This window comes from Poecilia reticulata, chromosome 8 (genome assembly GCF_904066995.2).
Source record: "Poecilia reticulata chromosome 8, P_reticulata-male-v2, whole genome shotgun sequence".
Lineage (NCBI taxonomy): Eukaryota > Metazoa > Chordata > Actinopteri > Cyprinodontiformes > Poeciliidae > Poecilia > Poecilia reticulata.
Genome location: NC_088837.1, coordinates 8,122,397 through 8,144,425, shown reverse-complemented (window position 1 = coordinate 8,144,425; position 22,029 = coordinate 8,122,397). Strand labels below are relative to the sequence as shown.

The 22,029-nt window shown below is 39.2% G+C and overlaps 1 protein-coding gene across 2 annotated transcripts in view; it reads right to left on the bottom strand.

Moving 5' to 3' along the window:
- Positions 1 to 1,469: 1,469 nt before the first annotated feature.
- The window catches only part of pvalb6 (parvalbumin 6), a 45,144-nt gene continuing 24,584 nt past the window's right edge, over positions 1,470 to 22,029 (bottom strand). The window contains exons 1-5 of one of the 2 annotated variants that reach the window (XM_081609795.1): positions 12,658 to 12,828; positions 4,294 to 4,359; positions 3,250 to 3,382; positions 2,859 to 2,968; positions 1,470 to 2,095 (exon numbers count right to left, since the gene is read on the bottom strand). In XM_081609795.1, the coding sequence (XP_081465921.1) occupies positions 2,070 to 2,095; positions 2,859 to 2,968; positions 3,250 to 3,382; positions 4,294 to 4,354 (330 nt within the window). In that variant the 5' untranslated portion in view covers positions 4,355 to 4,359; positions 12,658 to 12,828 and the 3' untranslated portion in view covers positions 1,470 to 2,069. Of the gene's footprint in view, positions 2,096 to 2,858; positions 2,969 to 3,249; positions 3,383 to 4,293; positions 4,360 to 12,657; positions 12,829 to 22,029 lie in introns of those variants that run through there. The other variant, XM_081609796.1, reaches the window with a different exon arrangement.

The following is a 22,029-nucleotide window of genomic DNA, read 5'->3' as shown; positions in this document are numbered from 1 at the left end:
CACTGTTGATTTCTGGGAATATTAATAAAGTCTGCTGCATTTGTTTTCTTTCTCTAATGAAGCAAATTAATGGGAGTTTAATGTAGCATAGCGGGAGGTTTTCATCGCTGTTTAAGAAATAAGCTCTCATTTTTGTGGTCCCAGTCGTCAATGGCTCCCCGTTTAACGGTGCGCCGGAGCAAGTAGTGAATTTATTGGCAGTCGGTGCAGTTAAGATCTTTTTGCTCAGGCACCGCAACGGCCTACTAAAAATAAAAAAAATCCAAGATTCCTGCGGCGCTTATTTGGGTTCTCCACTGGGCATACTTAACCTAAATTGAACCTTGGTGTGAATTCAATTGTGCTAATGGCTTGACAGCATCCTGGCTCTTCTGAGGAAAGACTCCGGCTACTTGTGATGTGGCCTTTTTATCTCGTCCCCAGCGGAGGATGTACATTCATAAATCGGGACTTCTTCTGCTTGTTTTTCGGGAGTCTTTTGCTAATGAGGGCTAACAAAGTGGCACCTATGACCCGCCTAAGTGTTGTGCTTTTTACGTAACATCAGAAGGAGGTGAAAGAAAACCAGAAACAAGTCAACACAAACTCCCATGTGAGTGCTAATTTTGAGCTTTTAATGATTAGTCGATGTTTTCGGCACAAAATGGCTAGATAGCAAACAAGCTAAATGACTTTGAAGGTGAATTTGGTGCATAAGTTTGAGTTTATTCAGTGTTTTCTCTTTTTCGAGTCCTAATAAGCTCCAAAATATACACAACACCTTTAAAAATATGTGGCTAAATACTGGTTAGAAAGTCACGTTTGGTGTAATTCTAGCTGGACATTTGCCTAATCTCGTTGCAGATTTTGCACAATTAGACTTTAGGCTTTTTTTTTTTAAGTTCACTCCAAATATTTTCAAAAATGTTGAGAGAAACCTGAATTTAGATTACTGGGATTTTATATGATCTTGAAATAAAAATTGGACAAGATGATCCAAAACAATCCAAGAATCAAAAAGTGTCTTCCAAATCTTTTAACTTAATCTCAAATCAGCTGACTCTGGTTGTTCAAACAAGACAAGTTGGGATAAAAAAAAAAAAGCACTTGTAAAATACCTTAGATTTCGCAAAGAAAATTGATGAACTATACTTAAAAACCATTTAAACCACCCAATTTAAATGATTTTGATCCATTTTATTAACAAAAACGGGTCAAATATCCAGATGAATTACACCAGGATGGCTACAAAACCTGCTTGCTCTGCAGTTTGCTGAGACATTAATTCAAAATTCACTGGAGGTGTATGGACATTTTTGAGCTTGTGTGAATTGGAAAAAATCTTGTTAACCCAAAGGTTGATTTTAATCATTTTTAAAGTTCTGTACGACATTATTCCCGATGTTGATTGAGTGAGTGTAAAATCTTGAACTGTAGATTGAAAGTAAAAGAAATAGATCCAGCATATCAGTAGAGACGTTGTCCAGGCCTTTTGTATTTTACTCCTTTATTTTCTTTCACAGCTTGACTTCTGCCATAATTGTGATTTTGTTTTTTTACAACAGCTCATTATTGGGGGGGGATAAAGTGATAGATGGAAAGCAGATGGATGGATGGGATGATGGTTTAGAGGGAGGGGCGGTTCAGTGACGTCGACAGAGAGAAGAGAAGAAAACAGAAGAACAGGCAGATTAGATGGACGGTGAGGTCAGGAGAACGAAGGAAATGCTCTGTAAATATCTACATGTGCTTCAAAATACAAACTTTAGTTGCAGGAGTGTTTCGTATCTATACATGAACAGAAACGTGAAGAGTTTGTATAAAAAATGGGATAAATGATTAAACTGCGGTGCGGGACGAGGGGAGAGGGAGCTGCGTAGCACAGCCGACTTCACTGCAGCGTTTCACTTTGCGGAGACAGCAGTGAGGCTGAGGTTAAAGAGAAGGAGCTCTTGAAGCGGGTTCTGGCCTCGGTTGGTCGGTCGATGTGGGGGGGGGGACAGGTTGCAGTGAGGCGTGGGGATGGGGGTGAGCATGGAGTCGGGATGGTGAGGGCTGGGAGGCGATCCGTCACGGTGATGGGCGGCTGTTCATTCCTTCACGAGGGTGGCAAATTCTGGAGGAACAGAAAGCAGTCGGGACATTTGAGTTATTCACCACAAACCGTCACATCCATCAATCAGAAGCAGGAGACTGTGTGTTTACTGCTTTATGGGCTGTGATTGGCTAGCTAACTGAGCTAACTTACAAGTCGAATTTTTTCTAACTCTAAGACAAGTTTCAAGTCTTCAGTAGCTGAGATAAATGATTTCTCATCAAATTGTTAATTATTTTTAAGGGTTTTTTTTGGCTCTAGTGGCTCAGAAAGTAAGTAAAGAGAAAGAGGGAAGACATCCAGGGCCAGGATTCGAACCTGCGACATCGAGCGAGGACTAATGCCTCCTATGTAACCCCTGCGCCACCACAGCACACCTAGGAGAATTTGAATCTTGTACCAAGATGTAACAATTAGCTTATGACATTTAATTAAAGGGACAGTATTATGTTTTTTCAGGCACGGTGTCGTTTATATATATATATATATATATATATATATATATATGTATATATATATGTCAGTGACGTGCGGTGAGGTTCATACCTGGTGAGGCACCAACTTAATTATAATTGGATTTGCAAATCTAGACCCCCTGCATATTATTGTTTACATAAGGAAATTTCGCGCATGCGTACAACGCTGGAGGGAAAAAAGATTATTCTTTAACATGTGATGCTTAGCCACCGCCGCAGAATAATTCCGTTATCTCAATCAAACTTAGACATGCAGATATTATTAATTTAATTTCATTCGCGGTCGGATTTAGACGTTTTGTATTTACCATCGATTCCAATCTTGCCGTCTCCGTCCTTGTCAGCCGCTTTTAAAAACGCTTTGGTTTCTTTGTCTGTCAGGTCTCTACCATCCTTGGCAAAACCCTTCAGGACAAATCTGGTGAAACAGGAAACGGATGATTCAGTCAGGAAGCGTGTCTCCGACTTAAGCGGCGTTTGTACGGAGTGAAAATAGTCTCAAAATACCTGTGTATTTTCTTTGCATGGTTTACAAATCACGTTTCACAGATACAACTATCCAAAGTTACACACAAAGATGCAACATGGATTGCAAATCCAGCATTCCACACTCACGCACAGGTATTTTGAGACTATTTTCACTCCATAGGTTTGAGCTTTTCCTTCAGGTTTGTGCATTTCTTTTTCTTTTTTCCTCACTTGAGCTCCTCTTCCTCTATAAAGCCGCTGTTGTCGGCGTCCAGCACCGTGAAGACCTTCTTCACATCGTCGGGGGATTTGGACTTCAGACCAACGATCTCAAAGAACTTCTTGTGGTCGAACGAGTCAGCAACTTCAGAAAGAAAGACGAGACACAGGAAATGTTTCAACACCAGGACTCCCAATGTCGTCTCACGTGTGTTTGGCTTCGTAATACGTCTTCTGGAAATTAAGGCTGACGACAAGAACGGGACGTGTGGTCCACAAAGATAAGGTGGAATACGAACCAGCATGCAGAAGTAAGCATATTTGCTGTCAGAAAATAAAAATAAGCCCTTAATGTTAACACCGTGATGGTGAAGAACCTGCAGCTGGAGCAGTTTTGGACCTGCAAGCTTCCCTCTTTTAAATATGATTCTATTTTTTAAATAACTCTATTATTACACGGTTTGGTAGATTAAATCAACAAATTATCCATTCACAATTTCTATGTCAGAAACTAAAAGCCTTCTGTGTCCTTTTTAAAACAAAGAAAAATTAGACATGAATACAATTTTTATTTGCTCAGAATACATCTCTAATACAAAAGACTCGGTTTTGCATAATTTATCGATCATTTATGCAGGGAGGCCTCTCTGCTACAAAGTCAATAAAAAAAAACAGAAAAACATTTAGTTAATTCCAGAATTCTTCTGACCCCTGGAAGGATTTAGGTGTAAAGTCATGTTTTAACATGCAAATGGGAATGTTAAAACATTCCTGACGCAAACCTGACGAAGAATCTGTGGCGTGAGGAAAAAAAACAAATAACTGATTGAATGAAAATGGTTTTAAATTGAAATCTGCAAGGAGTTTGTAAAAATTCAAAACCTGACACCGTAATCCTACGCTAAGATTTCTGCCACACACACAAAACTTTAGTGTTTCAAACTAAATTTAAAAACAAAACTTCTTTTAAAATTTGACCCGGTTGTGAGGAATCCAAGCTGGATTTTACGGATCCACCCCAAGTGTTTTTCTTCTTTCATTTTTTTTTTTTTTTACCTGCAAATGCGTCGAGAGCTTTCTTGATGTCATCGGCGTTGAGGATGCTGCTCATTGCCATCTTGGCTGGTGGAGACAACAGGAAGGGGAGAAAAGAAAAGGAAAGGGGGAAACAGAATGGACAAGGTGAAAAACAAGGTTGCAGAGAGAGAGAGAGGGAAACAGAACTGAGACGTTCTCGCGTTACACCGGTGTACGCTCCAGAAATGGAGCAGGAAATCAGGACATGCGAGAGGGAAGTGATGGGTGACAAACGGATTGGAGACGGTTTAGAAAAGGTGTAAAGTTAAAGGCGGCTGCAGCAGGTAGGGGTTGAGGGAAACGATGCAGAAACCAGTTCATTGATACCAGCTGTGGATTCTGACATCTCCAGCAAACAAATGTGGAAATCTTCGTCTTCCGTTTTGATCGCGTGATGACATTGAGTTGATGAAAACGAGGCACAGAAGCAAAGTCAGCGGGGCTTGACGGGGGGGCCAGCCGAGGCTTCTGCCGTCTCTGAAATACTGCTGGGGAATTTCACCCGTCAGCCCAGTCGACACGCAGAGTCTCCCCTGTGAAAGGCGAGCCCGGCCCCTGACGGCACTTTGGCTTTTTACTCGGTGTGTGATTGAACCTGATCACCGCTTATGAAGTTGTCACCCTCTGGCGATGCCCTTTTCCACCTCTTCATATTGCAAGCACACATAGAGCACGGAAACACCAGGAAGGCGAACGGCGGTGGGGAAAGAGAGGAAGTCGGGACTACAAAGGGCGTCTGAGGGAACGAGCAACGTGGCAACAAATTGTTGAGGGGAAACATTTCTCTGTGACCTGCAGTCATTAGATTAGATCTGAGTTAACCTTCCTGCCGGATTTTCAAAAATAATTGTTTTGTAAGCGTCCATTGCAACGTGCAGCACGTCATGTATAGCTAATGGGGAGATCCTTCGATAAAAGGCAAGACAACTTCACCCGACGAAACCCTCTTCAAGAGTCTGATGACGGTTTGGCCAAAAATGTCAAGTAAAAAATACTAAACGGCCGCAAAAGCATAAAAAAAAAATCAATAAATGCTAAATCCTAAAACTTCACACACTGCAGCAATGATTAATGCTCAGTTATATCACTTGACTGATTTATATATATATATATATATATATATATATTTATTTATTTTTTTTTTTAAGCGAGTTCACCGCTTCACTGTTTTCAAGTTTTGCACAGTAAGTGTGAAATGGGAACACTTTTCACACACTTTCATCAGACGTCCACTTGGCCAGGAAGGGAAAAAAACCCAATCACTGCAGATTATAGTGGAGAGTTAAAAAAAGTTGACTGAGGCAGGAAAGGAGAGATCTGCACACCAGTCAGGAGGAAACTGAAAAATATTCACTTTACCACTTGGCTTTACTTACACACCTTAAATTTGACAACACATGGTTCTTTTTTGGTATATTTTCTGAATTTTTGTGCAGAAAAATAAAAACAAAACAATGACAAAGAGTTGCTAAAGCATGCAAGCATACAGCCTCAACACTCCATACAGTAAATGCTGCCGTGGTAGTGCGTATACAATGTAATCGTTCCATTACTTTGAACTCAAACTCAAAATTCAACATGACAGCCAAGCTGGATTTGGAATTATTAGAAAACTTTAGAAATAATATGAGTTACAACATTTGGTTCCCCTTTGAGATCAACAAAGTGTTTTCACATTGGATTGAATTGAACACGTTCATATTGCCATTCCCAGACTCAAGTGCTGACTTTCGAGTAAAATAATTGTTTTAATATTTTTACAGCTTCGCAGTCATGTTAGCAGGTGATTTGCACGATTGCGACACGATAGGAAAAAAAATCTCACAATTTTTTTAAGCAATGGCCCAGGGAAGTTTTAAACTAACGCTTTTCTAGATTTGTATTGAAGCTAGCTGCGCTGTCTCTGTCCACAAGTTCTTCAGCCATTCATGGCAATGCTTCTGAGCTTATTTAGATCACTTTTGTTCCACCTGTAGGATTTATTTGTGTAATTTTCTGCTTCAAACACAACACAAATTGGGGATTTCATGTCTGTCTCTGTGGTTAAAAAAAAACAAAAGAAAAACATGCCAATCAAGCTGGGCGTTTTAGACAAGTACAAAGAAATAAGTCAAGTGTTCCCGACTATATGAAGTAGTTCATAGATTTTCTCCTCTGGTGTCAAACTGAGCTCCGGTGATGTATGAGCTTTTGCAGAGGCTCGGCGTTATCTACTTCAGTAACACCCTGCTGCACACAGATCAATAATGAACAGTGCTTAACTTGTGTGGGCCACACATCCAATCCTCTGTCACTGAAAAAGCCCCGTCTTCTTCTCTGACCTTTTGCACAAAGATATCCCGGGGGAAAACAAACAATTCAAGACAAAACGAGGAGGAGAATATAGATTTACCGCAATGTGCTGTGAGTGGAACCGTACAATGTAAGTACATTAATCCAATTTGAAGCGACAATGTTTGTTATTCATTGACGATAGAAGCATGCCGACACGCTTGATGGTCTCAGTAACCTCCACGGTTATCCAAACATCAATCGATCATGAAAAATGTGTAAAACCTCATAACGGTATGAAGTTACACCACTCCTGCATCCTAATAAATAAAAAAATAAATAAAATTCTGTTGATTTTCACGTCTGCGTGATATTTCTGCATCTCCATCATCAGTTTCAGCCCTACTTTATGTAACCAGGTAAAACAAATGGATACCCATTTTGTAAACCCCGTTTTGCTTTTATTTCACCTACTGGTTGTAATTATTGGATTTGTCAGCGTGTGGTGCTGTCGTTACAGAGAAATCTAAAAGTACCGGCAGTTTATAAAAAACTTCTTGTTTACGTACACTGGCACTCTTACTCTTAGACATAATATAAGGATAGACGCCTCATGGACCGCTCTCGCCTATTGTCGTTGACGAGATTTAGGGCGGCCATCTTGGAGCGGTCCACCACTCCACTCAGTTATGTGTTTAGCAGCTCAATGACGTATCAGCGCATTTAATCGATCATAATACGCTTTTTTGTTACTGGAAACCATATTCAAACATCTATCAAAGCTACGTTTATAAACAATTGTGTTTTTAAGTATGTTTTTAATACATAGTTCAGCATATTTAAATATGCTTAGTGGCTATAACAATAGAATAGGAATGGAATATTCTGATATCAATGTATGAAGAGCATATTACAAAGCATACAGCCGTTCATAATTTATTTAATAAATTATTTAGTAAGATCAATACATATTTATATAACTATACAAACACAATTAAACAATGATTAATAATGGCAAATAATGGTATAAATAATGATTTATACTGAATAATATAAATTGGATACATGTTTATATGTATGTATGTATGTATATACATACATACATATATAGATATATATGATTTTCAGCCGACGAGTTCTAGCTTCAGAGATTCAGCAGCTGAGATTGAGTTCAAAATCCGATATGAGATTCATCCGTGCTGCAGTGAATCCGTCTCTCTTTATAGATATCTATCTCTTCTTCCTCACATCGTGTCTTTATGAAACTTTCAAAACAAAAACGGAAGATTTGGGATGTATCTTACTAGTGAAAGAATTACATATAAATAATAGTCTTTACCACCTGTGTAAACTTTGCTGGTGAATGTTATAACACATAAGTTTTATAATGTGTTACATTGTTTCATTTCTAATGTAGGCTCTTGTGTCAGATAATCTAAGTCAATTTTAGAGAATAATATTTTTTTTTCAGATTTACAGAATCTCAGTTAGCCTTCATAGCGGGGCTGAAGCCCGTATTACACCAAGCACTGTAGCACTGTATCTCGCCAGTGGACATAAATACAGTAAAGTAATATTCCAATCGCAGAATATACACAATAATATGTCCATCTTACTTGTGAAATGTTGTCTGTGGAGCCCTCACATCAATAGTCCATCGATCAGAACAACAATATCCCTCAGTGCTGAGGCATCTTCTGCTGTTTTGATTGAACAAAGTAGGAGGGACGACCGCTCCAAGATGGCCGCCGTATTTCCTGCGCCGGAGCAGCCAGTGCGGGGTCTACTCTTATATTATGTCTATGCTCTTACTCATCGCTCTTACTGGTAAAACGGAAGAGTCGGACATTTTTGAGCCGAGACCTGTCGGAGACGACGAACTTATGGCCACATGAGTGATGAATCCAGATGTTTGGTAATTAATTGAACTGTATTATTACAAAGCTGAAGCGATGTTGCTAACGTCATGTTTTCCCTCTTTTAGATGCGCCACTGTCAAGTTTTTTTTTTTTTTTTTTCTTCCAATTTCCGTTTTCTACGAAGCTGCGTTGCTACGTCTTTGTTTAGTGCGAATAGTCCTGCTAACGCGCCATTTTGTTGAAGTCGTGCTAGGAAGGAGCTTTATACTAGTATTATACAGACCAGTCACGTAACAAAAGACTAATTTTGCTCCATAACTTAAAATATTTTTCATTTTGCAACCGTTTTTATTTTAGGTCCTGTGTTCTTTGTTAATCCCAGCTTCATTTAGTACTTAATTTAACATGTGCAGGTGTGAGGGTTTTCTGCACAGTAATTTTCTGCACCTTTTTTATTTGTATCTTGTAAGCTACACTTCATACTTTATTTTTCCGCTCATTACTACTAAGCATCACCACTAGAGTAACAATAAATTATTTCGAGTGCTCCCAGCACTGTTCGGACATGATTAGGTTGTTTTGTTGGCCCGAGGTCAGCATGGCCATTTTTACCTCAAATTGTCTGATGAACAATCCATAATCCATTAAGTGTGCTGCTAACAGGTGACACCCGCAACCAAAACCATAATAAGATAGACGTTTGTGCATACTCATACCAACTGTGTAAATGAAATTAAATTACTAACAAGAATCAATCATTAGCGTCCTGAAGAAAATATATTCATCTTAAACAAAAAGTATTTTATTTTATATTTGGTGAAAACAAACATGTCAAGTTGTCCACTTTTAATGTGGAAGTCTATCAGACAAAGACGATTTAACCTACATGTCAGGACATAGTGGAGTTTTTGAATTTACACCAATGTCTACTTCATATATGGAAAACAACTATCAATGAGCATAAATGGTGGATAAAATATCATCTATGCTCTTCTCTCCAACTCTACTGGAGTTTCAGCTCTGCGCCCTTTAAAGAAAGTAGAAGATTGTTTTCCTCTTGAGGATCTGAGTGTCCGTAATGCTCTCAGTAGGTGTGGGAAACCTAACCGGTCCTGCGCAGCCGCCAGCTCCCCGGTCCACTGGAACAGCTGCATGAGTGTGAACGTGTGTGTATTTATACTGAAGCACCAAGACGACTTGTGCCAAGGAGGCTTAGAAAACAACTTGCCTCCATTTCAAGAAACTCGAGCTCTTCCATGCTGTTTGAGTGTGCGTTTGTTAAAGTGGCACGGATAAAGTAAGAGGGAGATGACGCAGAGAAACATGATACTGCTGTGTAGGCAGAAAAGCAGGAATTAGATTTCACAGTAGAGGATTTTAGTTTTTGTTTCTGCTAACTGTGATGGTTCTGGCACAAACCCACTGAACTATGAGCATTGTTTTGTAGGATTGTGTGGCTCAGTAAGACGGCTTTGTCATTCAAAGCTTCATCTGAAGGCCTTAGATCAATGGCGCTCAAAGTGAAGCTATATCCCAAACATTGAACGTCACACAAAGCTCTGGTCAATCCATACCAAGAAGAAAAAGACTATAACCCAACTGTCCACCTACACTAGAAAGGAGAGGCCAGGTGGGAGAACAATGATCAAACGGGCAACTATTAGCCTGACCTTCATGAGACAGTGAAAAGTGGAAAGCAGTTCTTTAAAACAACAAAAGTCAAGCATTTAAACCTTTAAAAAAAATCACAGCCTGGTTCACAATCCAAATACTGCGAGTTTCAGAAATCAAACGCATCACGTGCAATCCGGGAATAAAACCTGACAGAAGCTGCAGAAGTCTTTGAGCTACCGTCTCTCAGAAGGACGACAACCCTAAACGTAGTGTCAGACGAACAGTGACATGGTTTAACCCTATCCATGTGTGAGAATGGTCCAGTCAAAGTCCAATCTTGAATCCAACTGAAATCTGTATTGATTTGTCATAAGCCAATAAATCCATCATCAAGTCAAATCAAATCAAAATCAAAAGAATATTTTATAGCAGTTGTAGGGAAATTAGTCTTGGACTCCAGAGCTGTTACAATAACTGCCTTGATAATGTGTCACACAACATAAACCAATGAATTTATCACATAGAAAGAAGCACACATGCATTCCATTAGATAGGGTACACCATAAAAACAAAACAAAAAAACATAAACCTGTATCTAATAATGCTCTTCAAAACAGCTGGATAGAACAGCAACAAGATGTCTTAAATCTACATAATAACATACAACCTTTACTGTAATCGAGGGCACAGATAGTCAGTAGGTCGTTCCACCATAAGAGGTGATCTATAACTAAACCAAGATACCTTTGAGACTTGTTTTATTTTCTTATTGTGATTACAGAGGAGCGCTAGTGACTGCGTCCAAATTTGTTGTTTTTTTGTGAAGTAATTTAATCTGAACCGAGACTCATTTTAAAACCAATTCCCTTTAAGCGTGGTCTTTATTTCCTATTGATTTAATTTCAAACAGGAAAAGAAAAAGAACCCTGTACAGAAACAAACACATCTGTGCGTGCATGCAGCTTTGCGCCACTGCACAATGAGAGAGGGGATGTGAGAGCCTTACTGCGGAGGCCTGGGGATCATCTGGCTGTTATCACTGATGTCCACTGTTTAATCCTCTGGCAGGTACGGGACAGGATGGGAGGCTTCGCCAGCAACAGCAGTCAAGCAGGAGGATGAGTGTCCAGAGACGGGAGGCCACGGACAGGTGCAAAGGTACCGACATGTTTTCAAATCATCCTCACCGTTAGCTTTACAGCTCGTTAATCTAATCGCTGTTGGTTCTTACCTTCATTGGCCGTGTTGTTCTGTGTAAAGCTTTCAAGATTTTTCTAGCAAATAGAAAAATTTTGTCGAGAGAATTTCACTTCTAGTTAAATTTGGAGTCCAGCTCAACACCTTAAACTGGTTAGTTTAAGGTTAATTACTTAAGTAATTAACTTGATTGTTGAGTAAATTGTAACGATTAAGTTACCAGTTTCTTTCTTGTAACCTCATTGTTCAGTATTTAAAAGTAAGTTAAGCAATTATTGCAAAACAGCAAATCCTAAAAAAGAAAAAAAAACATTTTTTTTTCAAGGTTTTCACATTGAGAGCGCGTTTGTTTTACACGGGCACGAAGGACTTTTTGAAAAGCAAATTTACTTTGGAAACAAAGTCACACTTATCCTGGCTTTGGCTTGCAAACAATGAAACATTGCTCTCTAAAGCTCTGAATGTGAATGGACTCTTTCCACAATGCATGCATGATACCTAATTTAAACGTGGGCCAACTTTATCAGCTCTTTTGTAAATATTACACTGATATGCAGGCCTTTCGAGGGAACCAGAACAGCCATGGGTGCAAGTAAACAAAGAAAGAAACTGAGAAAATGACTAAATAAAGTTTTTATCACATCAATTAGCTTATTGGAATAGATTAGATTTAGGTAACAAAACCCTTCTTATAAAGAAAAAATAAATTATCTATATTTTCCACAATTCCACATTTAAATGTGAATTAAAATGTAATGACAGAAGCATACAGAATCAGATTTACATGAAATATTCCAAAAACAAATAAAAAATTCAGTAGATCTCATACCGAAAGCGTCACTAAGAACAGCATTTAAAGGCGCAGATGTTTCATTCGGACACTCCTCTGCACATCGACTGCATGCCGTTCTGATCGTGAATATTTAAGGTTTAGTCTACCGTTGTGCATTGCACGCAAGTTATGATTGAATCGGTCCACTTCATTTATTATTTCATCTAGTTGGAACCGTCGACGAGAGACGCTTTTCCACTCCTAGAAGGTGCGATTTAAATTTGTCCTTGGAAAATTTCTAACAAGAAAAACATACCACACCAACTTTTACTTTTTAGTGCCACGAAGCAATTATTCTGCCGATACGCTCTCGCTGTATCTTAATCTGATCTGCTTTAATGAAGGAGGACGTGAAAGAGGCTAAATTGCCTTTTTGGACATTTCTCCAAAGACTTTCATGTTAATCTCTCGCTGTACTTTCTTAAAACCACTTCAAAATGTGAATATCAGCCTCGTGTTAGAGCAACCTGGTTTCTTCTAAAATGTCTTTTTGTTTTGTTAAAAAAACATATTAGCTCTTCAGCTAAGAGGATGAAACTCCACACCTAAGTCATGCCCTTTGGTTTTTACCTTGTTACTGGCCGGTGGTGGTTTTGGATGTGGGACGGGGGTTGGGTCGGTGCAGCAGGGGTGTCCAGTGAAAGATAAGAGGCTCTGCTCTTTGTGTTTTATACATGTCCTCTACAACTATTTTTGGGATGAAAAATGGGCTCCCAGTCGTGATGTTCCACCGACGTATCGCTTTCCAGCCCGGCTCGTGCTAATCAAACATTACTATTAATAATCGTCCATCTCCACCCTCCACCGTCGTTCCAGACAGACTTACTGGACTCCTCCTCCGCTCTGTTTTCCCCTCCTCATTTTCTCACACCGCCTCCCACCCGGGGGACCTTGCTTTGTCCTCTGTTCCGCCTCGCCTCTGATCTCTTCTTCTTTTCTGCTCCTCTCTCTCTTAAGCTTTTAATTTTCACTTTTAATTTCCATCAAACACTTGTTCCTTTAAGGCACTCGGTAACATTGGTGAATAATTACAAGACCTTGCTACATCTTTCTTCTTTTTTTTATGTCCCCCTCAGACTCAAAGTGTAAGACTGAAGAGCTGCATCTTAAAATGAACTGGAGTTTTGAAGTGCAACCATTGAAGGTTTCTGGAGCTAAATCTGATGTGGTGATAGATGTTTAAGATTGCTTGAAAAGATCCAACCTTGACTCGTAAAGAAAAAACAAAAATACTTAACTTTGCCGGTCTGCCATCTGGTCATAGATTCTCACATTATAATAACCTCATGGTACAAATTGGGAGTAAAATAAAAGTAATTCCCACAAAAGTATCAAATATATTCACAATAAGTACATTAATTTCCAGTTAAAAGTGTTGCTTTTTTTTGTTGCATTATATGATTATTGTTGTTCCGAAACGTATATATTAAATATCTATATTTGAAATAACAATGACTTTCTCCAGCTGAAGAGAAACAAAACAGTTTTTCCTGAAAAAATATACATTTCCTAATTTACAAACAGACGTTTTCTTGTTTTCTCTAGAAAATTTCAGAGACTAATATTAAATTTGTGAGTTTTTTTCTTGCAAATAATCTCTCGACGAAAGTTTTTACTTTCGTCGAGAGAATTTCACTTCTAGTCAAATTTGGAGTCCAGCTCAACACCTTAAACTGGTTAGTTTAAGGTTAATTACTTAAGTAATTAACTTGATTGTTGAGTAAATTGTAACGATTAAGTTACCAGTTTCTTTCTTGTAACCTCATTGTTCAGTATTTAAAAGTAAGTTGACTTTTCTGTAGGTGACTGAAAAGTGTAATAACTTCTTTCAGCCAGCTGACCAGGAGTGCTTATCAACAGGTGGGGGAAGGGCGTACAAAATATAAGAACAAAATGAACTGAGTGTTACTTCCTTCTTCACAAAATGTAAAAATAAACAAAGAAACGGCATGGCATCAGATTTTAGCTGGATTTTTATTTTCTTTTTGGCAAAAGACCCCAAGCCATTTGTCCTGCTAGCACTACATTAGCGCATATTTTTTGTTTTGGTTTTATTTACCCAAAATGCCCTGTTCTATAGTCTGCTTCCTGCTTTTGGAGCATGTTCCAGTACATTTGGCATCCAAATATAAATTTGAACAGGGCTCCAAATCTCTAAGTAGACCGTCCACATCAGAGTTCGGTTGTACATGCACAACTCCCCAAACCAACTGGACTGACTAGGTAAACAAACTAGAGTTTGATTAAAGTGGACCAAACACAGCTGGTGTGAATGCACTAATAGTCCTCTGTTAATGCAATGCAAGGTTTCCACTTTGCCACTTGACTGATGCACATCAGACCAAAACTGAAGTCTGCATAAAATGCAACTATTATTTTTTTTTCTTTCTTTTTTTTTTCTTGAACATTTTAGACTTTTAAGAAATGATCTCTGACAATAACGGCCTTGGAATATTTTGGCAACAGAAGTTCATCTCCAAAACTTGAATGATTGTTCTGGATTAGCAGCTCTTTCACCCCAAAAAAAGCGTAAAACAAAATAAAGTAATCAATGCTTTCCTTGGCTTTTTCCTTAAGTAAGAGTAAAACTTCTATAGAAAAGAAATCTATCGGCCCAAAATGTGCCAATATTTTCTCTTCCACCGATCTCCCACTGGAGTCAAGAGGCAAAAGAAGTGGAAAAAAAAGTTTTGGGGAAAACAAAGGTGGACGGTAAAAGAAAGAAGATAGTGATGATATAGGGGAGAGCAAGAGATACCTGTGAACTCAGCAAAAAACAAAAGGAGGAAGAGAAGCCTGGAGCCGATCTGGGCACGGATAAGGAGGAAGAAAACTACAGTGAAGAAGTGGCGGCAGTAATCTTTACCTCACGTCCATCCAGCTGCAAAACCTTCGACATCACAATTTAAAGTCCGATGTCAGTCGTCCCACTGCCAGAAATTACTGGCCTGTCTCCACATTGTTGTCGCTTGGTTTATTAGCCCTAACTCGTCGATATATTTCATTAAAGATTGGAGAATTCATGTGGAGATGTGACTGGAATACAAATGTGGAACAGAAGCCACTTCAAACATGATTCATCTGCAGTCGATCGCTCCTGGGCGGCTCTCCATGCTGATGCAAACCGTCTCCAGATAGGAGGTGAATTTTTGAACGAGGGCATTTGAATCTATCATCGGAGATTCTCTGCTAGATTTGATGACCTTACAATGCATTAAAACAAGTTATATGATTCTAAACTTTAGCGAGGTTAAGGAATACATACAGTATAACGCAAACTTCCAGTCAGTGTTTCTCCTCTTTGTCTCATTTCGATCTCGTACATTTCTTACTTCTAACTTTCCTTCCAGAACCAGGATTTAAGCAAACATTCGGTTCCACGTCACGTAGCTCGGAACAAAGAAAAATTATTCTTTGGCTCAACCGGAAAGATAAAGTCGAGGTTGGAGCAGAATTCCTTGGAGGAAATAAGAGAGTGATGCTGATAAGACAGGGTGTGGAGAAGATGAGATGGAGTCCTTTGAACTCGAGCGCAGGTGAGCCAACGCAGACGCACCGTGAAGCTCGTCGACTACCAAGAGGCAGAGACAAAAATAGCAAGGTTTCTCCCTTATCTCCAGGTTTTTTGCTTAATACAATAATTTTATTCATAAAAGTCTACAGTAAAAAAAGAAAGACTTTATAAAGATGGCTCCATATATAGGGTTTAAATTGGTAGCAAACATTTTTTAAAGCTAAATACGTAACTTTTGCAGCTTGAGTCTGTAGTTTTGCATTTCCATTGATTTTTTAAATGTATTTTTTTAAGATTCATAGTGCTCAAAAGAACCAAATTAGTGATTCGTACATCAAACCTTTTGTTAAAACGGGAAAATTTTCATTTGACATCTATGTACTTCCATTAAGGTTCAACTTAAATTAGATTCTGTTGAAAAGTCAACACAAAAGGACACGGCTGAAAGTTCTCTAAAAAAAATGTTTTCCTGACTCATCCTGCTGTCATTCACAGCTTTGTAATGCATTGTGGGAAAAAAAAATATTGGGTGAGCATGTTAATACTAAACTGGTCCAGGAGCACGCTCCCTTGAAAAATCTATTTAAATAATGAGTTAATGATGCAATTTGACCTTTGGGCATTTTTATGCAGCACAACTTTCATCAGTAACTCCATCTTTGTTTACAAAATAGGAAAAAAAAGACGTGTCAAGTATATTAATAGGCTCTCAAATCCCTCTGGACGGTTAAAAGATTTAGTATTCTCCATTCACTTCGTCTCACTTTTGCTGGGTGAAAAGCATGAAATCCATCGGAGGAGGCCAGTAAACCGATTTCCCCTCATCATCCAGTCAGATCGAAGCAAAAAACACATTTAAATCTCAACTCCCTGGCAAATTAACCAATAGAAATGATTCATGGCCTGGGCCACCTGCTGTGTTAAAACAAGGCACCTGCCTAGTTTGGTGCTGGTACTCCATTTTCTACCAGCTACGATGCTTCTGTGTCTGACTTAAATTAAAATCGTATAGCAAGAATGTCGGATCAAATTGTTTGCTCAAAGAATTTCACCTGTAGTCAAATTTAGAGTCCAACTCGGCACCTTAAACTGATTCCTGTCTTTCTCAAACTGTTTAACAATTTTTGGCTCTAATTTTGGAGATTTTCTTACCCAACTGTCCAAATCAAACTCTCTTAAATCCTCATGTAGCTCTTATTTTCCCTTCTTCCAACACTTGAACATTTAGAATCAAAGCCACACCTGCAGATTCATTTATCCCATAAATAATCCAAGTTATTTACTTCACCTGACAGAGGTCACAATGTTATGAATGTAAAAAATTTTTCCTGCTGCTTTTACAGCTTAAGACAAATTTAGCTCTTTTGGAAAGTATTAAACATCCACATAAGGGAGAGTAAGGCGATGAGGATTAGCTGCAATCTGCAGTTGTCCCACTAGGTGTCACTAAAAAAACCCTTTTCATCGAACAGTGTCAGTTTCAGGTGCTATTTAGGAACGTTTTATTTACATTTTTATTTCATCTTACGCATAAAATGCAGCATTTAATATTCACTGCTGATCATAAGATGCCTTAAGATAAATGAAGAGGAATGAGTAAGAGGTAAAAGTGCCTGATGGTATAAGTATAAAGACAACATGGGTTCATGTTGACTCGCATATCTATTTGTGAAAGAGAGAACAGAGAGAAGAGTTCAAACGCTCGGTTTCCTTCGTCCTTGATGCCACTCTTGCATTACCCTGAGTCAGCACAATTTTCCTACCGTCTTTCTCACACTTGAAGGGTACAGAGTGGAAGGAGGGAGTTTGTTCAGAACGATGAGAGAAACGTGAACGTAATGGAGATAAAGAAAATGAGAGAATGGAAATGTTGTAGAAAGAGACGAAAGCAGAGGAAGAATGTCACATTTAAACAACACGGCAAAATAAATGACTTCCTAGATGATGTGAGATCCAGTCCAACATTATTTCCTTTCAGTTTTTGTTTGCACCTTCTTAGCCGTCTAAGGTCTATAGACGTGTATGCGTCTTTTTTACATATCTGATTTGGGGTGACGCAGAAGCAAGACTCCTCCTCCCCGAGTCTCACTTTCAACTTGAGTTTAAAGTGCACATTATAAACTACACACCAGTTTTTAAATTATGTTAATAGGCAAAGTAAAACCGAAGTTATGCTAAAATATTGAAACCATCTTTTTTCATTCAGCGAAATTGTAAAACCCGCTCCGTTCCACTCTAAGACAGTGAAACGGAGCGCCATCGCAACACAAAAAGTAAAACATAACAGGAGAGCCCCTCACTCCATCTCACATGTTCAACTGATGAGAGTTGACAACATTTTGCTGCTGAGAAACGAAGGACAGTGACGCAAAAAACGTGAAAACAATGAGCAGTAACGCGGGAATGAAGAGAAAAAAAGAGGCACATCAGATAGTTTCGATATCAGACGATCAGTAAAATCTACCTCGTAATATGTATGTAGGATATTGTTTTTTTGTTTTGTCTGTAAAGAATGATGAGAAGAATGAATGTGGAGCAGGCAGCGAAGCTCTTTTTTGAGCTATCAGACGAAGGAGACTCGCAGCCTGAGTCTGAAGCAGACAGCGAGGATTCTGATGACGACGCAGCGGTTCAGTCATTCGTTTTAGAAAGAGAGAGAGAACATGGGTATCAGGAAGAAGATGAGGTAGGTACAAATGTAGCTATGCGAAGATCCAAACTGAGAAGTAGCCGGCGCTGCGCAACTGCGCGGTCTCGAGGGGTGACGCTGAGCCACTCCCCCGCTGTGACCCCTGGAAGACGGAGGAGGATGCCGACAGCGTGCCGGGAGTAAGAAGGTTCCAGCCACACCGAACACCAGGAGTCCAAATAAACGACCTGTCTTCCCATAGTTCAAAAGAGCTTTTTTTTTATTATATTTTGCCACTGACACAGTGAAAACAATTTGCCACAAACAAAAATGCAGCAAAAAATAAATTATTAGGTGAAAAAGTACAAATGGAATGACATTGAAGTAGAAGATCTGTACACATTTTTTGGTCTCCTGATCTATACGTCTTCAGTTTCACTGCCCAGTCTTCAGGACTATTGGAAGCAAAACAGTATTTTGTCTGTGCCCCTTCCACACAAAGCGATGTCCAGAGACAATTTCAGATCAATATTTTGGAACATTCACGTTGGCGATCCAGAGGAAGACGAACAGAATGATAAAACAAGGAACACCTGGACATGACAAGCTGCTTAGAATCAGGCCTCTGAGCGACGACATCATCTGTGCCTGAGTCTTCTCAGGCACAGATGATGGCTGTGGATGAAAGGAAGGTGGGAACTAAAGCAAAAACTGGCATCACTCACTACATGAAGGACAAACCGACCAAGTGGGGAGTGAAAAGTTTTCATTTTGGCAGAGTCAACCAGTGGTTACACCGTTACATTCGGGATTTACACTGGCAAAACTCAAACTCAAAGTGAGCATGGCCTGTCTTACGATGTTGTCATAAGATCTTTCCTTGACACAGGATACCGTATTTACATGGACAATTTTTATTCCAGTCCAAAACTTTTCATGGACTTATAATAAGAATGAAGTGTGGAGCATGTGGAACATACAGGGAGAGCAGAAAGGGATGTCCCAGAGGGAGGGGAAATGCTCTGACCAAGAACAGTGAAAGAGGATCTGTAAGGTGGATCAGAGAAGGACCTCTCGCTTTTTGTGAAATGGATTGACACTCGTGAGGTCTCTGTGTGCTCCACTGTCCATCCCACTTTTTCTGGAGAGACAGTGGACAGAAGGGTAAAGGCTGCAGATGGGAACTGGGCTGTGAGAAAGACTCCTCATCCAACACCGATTGTGGCCTATAATGTAAATATGGGTGGAGTTGATCTTTCAGACCAGCTGATCCAGTACTACTCCACCAAGAGAAAAACACACCGCCGGTACAGGACTTTGCTGCTCCGTTTTCTTGACATTGCGACGACAAATGCCTTCATCTTACATCGTGAGATGAGCAGCACAAAGCAAGAACAGGCCATGATGCACCAAGACTTCATGGCTCGTGTGTCAGCTTTGTGGTATGAGCAAGGAAGGCAATTCTCAGAGCAGGAGAGCAGACCATGTTCCTGTGGCAATTTCCACAGCCACAGATTCTGCCCAAAAAGCCAGCAAAGGCAGACTGAAATGCAATCACTGCTTACAAAAAAACGGCACAACACTCCATGGAAATGTCAGGCATGCGATGTGCCCCTCTGTGTCATGATGGACAGAAACTGTTTCCTGGAGTGGCACAAATCATTTTTATTATCTTGTGTGACATCTGATCCTTTGTAAATAATTGTACAAATATAGATAAGTAATTGCCAGGACTTCAATTTATTTGGCAAAGTTATGTATTTTTTGGAATTGTTGAGACGCTTTACCAAGGTCGAGAAAGAGTCACACGCTGTTAGACAAAGGGCCCATAGTAAAGAGTTACATGTTTGATTCTGTTAGACACCAAGGTCCATTTTTCACAAAAAAGAAACGTTTTCCCAGGCCACAGAGACATGGTGTGATTTCAGGGAGTGTCTTCAGTCCATATAATCAGCTACCTTCCTTTTTCTCCTCAGACACTACAGAGACTTTTTTAGAAACTCTTCTCGGATGTAATGGTAAAAGCGTCTTTCAGCGCTGAAAGTGAATAAAATAAGTAAAGTCTGAATGCTTTTCTTGGCTGATTTTATGCTCCGTGTGTCAATACAAATTATGATTCATTGATCGGGATTTCCATTCCCAACAGAATCTTGATTTGATATTTTGTTAATAGTTGCACAGAAACGAGTTAATTACCTACATTTTGTTGATAATAATCTTATACACACAAGTTGTTTGCTATATTTGTACATATTGATTTTTAAATCTATAGTATACTTTAATATTCTAAACCATAAGAAACATTTCTTATACATGTATGTGGGTTTCACAGTGAAAAATAAAAACTTTTTCGCCTCGAATTTGATCTTTTTGTGTGAGTTTAGGCCCAAAATGCAGTGTCAGTATATCCAAATGACAAAAATCAGTGTAAACTGACAAAGTTCAGGTTGTCCTGAAAAAAATTATACCACGTAAGGCAATATTAATGGTTTCTATTAAGAAATATAAAGGTAAAATCAAAATTAGTCAAAAACGGCCATTTAGAACCCAGACCTCATTATTAATTGCTCTTTCAGTCAAAAACTAATCATGTTTGTGAACATCTTCCCTCCTGTTTCTGGGAAAACATCAAACCTTCGTTCGTCTGGCACATTTTCATGCGAAGCAACGCATCTCCGGGCCGTTGCCTTGCACAAACTGGAAATATCGGGCTATTGAGAGTTCAGGGGCACCGGGAGACTCTGAGTTCTGAAAGAATGATTGACGCGCCTTCGCAGCGCAGGACGGGATGATGTTCTGATATGGGAGCAAGACGAGGCAGAAGAAAACATGTAGACGGGATCAGGGAGGAGGCTGCGTCAGAGGGAGTAGGATATTGATTACTGTGTCGGCTCCGTGATCTGATCAGAGCAGAAGACATGAGCTGCCTAAGCAACGGAGTTGTCAAGGTTTCTCCTTCAGCTGGACGTCTTTTATCTGTTCAGAGTCCTCAGAGCGGAAGAAAAGTTCTTAGAGATATATTTTTTTAAAACTTATTTTGTTTGTTTGCCTTCTGATCACATCGTTATACATTTACTCCTCTGTCTAATAATAAGAGTGTAGAACCTATATTCCGATAATTTTAGTCCTCATTTGCTCTGAGATATAATCACAGGCCCCTCATGGGCCGACTTAGAAAATAGAAAATTACAAATTATTATTATTTTTTTTTGTTCAAATTGATTTTTGACGTATTTAAAAATGTCTCGTCTCACAAATGTTAAAATATATATATATATTTAATTGAATTTGTTTCAAACGAATCCGTTCGTTGAATAAATGACGGCTGATTAGAGAGTCCAAAATCAGGCATGATGGGAGGAACATGAGGAGAAGAGAAACGTGCACGTACGTCTTTTTGTATGTTGCAGAAGAGAGTTTAAAATTTTATCCATCTTTAATTCTGTAACAAACGAATCCGTTCTGAATTCCTTTTTTTTTTAATGCAATTTTTTAAGTAATTTTGTCTTGATTTAAGACGTGCTATAAACATAAATTTGCCTCGACTTTTATAGTAAATGGCAGAAACAAAACAAAAAAAGTCACTTGAAATTGATCGGCGATGATTTAGTTTACTCAGCCTGGAGAGCGACCGTAAAACCCAAACAGCAGAGAACCAAAAACAGATCCTGAACTCCAGAACAGAGCGTGGCATTATACGGGAGCTGAGAGGAGCGACGGCGTGTTAAATCTAGCTTCAGGAAGTGAGTTGTGGGGTGATTGTGTGATTCGCACAGTATCCATTGCTAGCCTTGGCTGG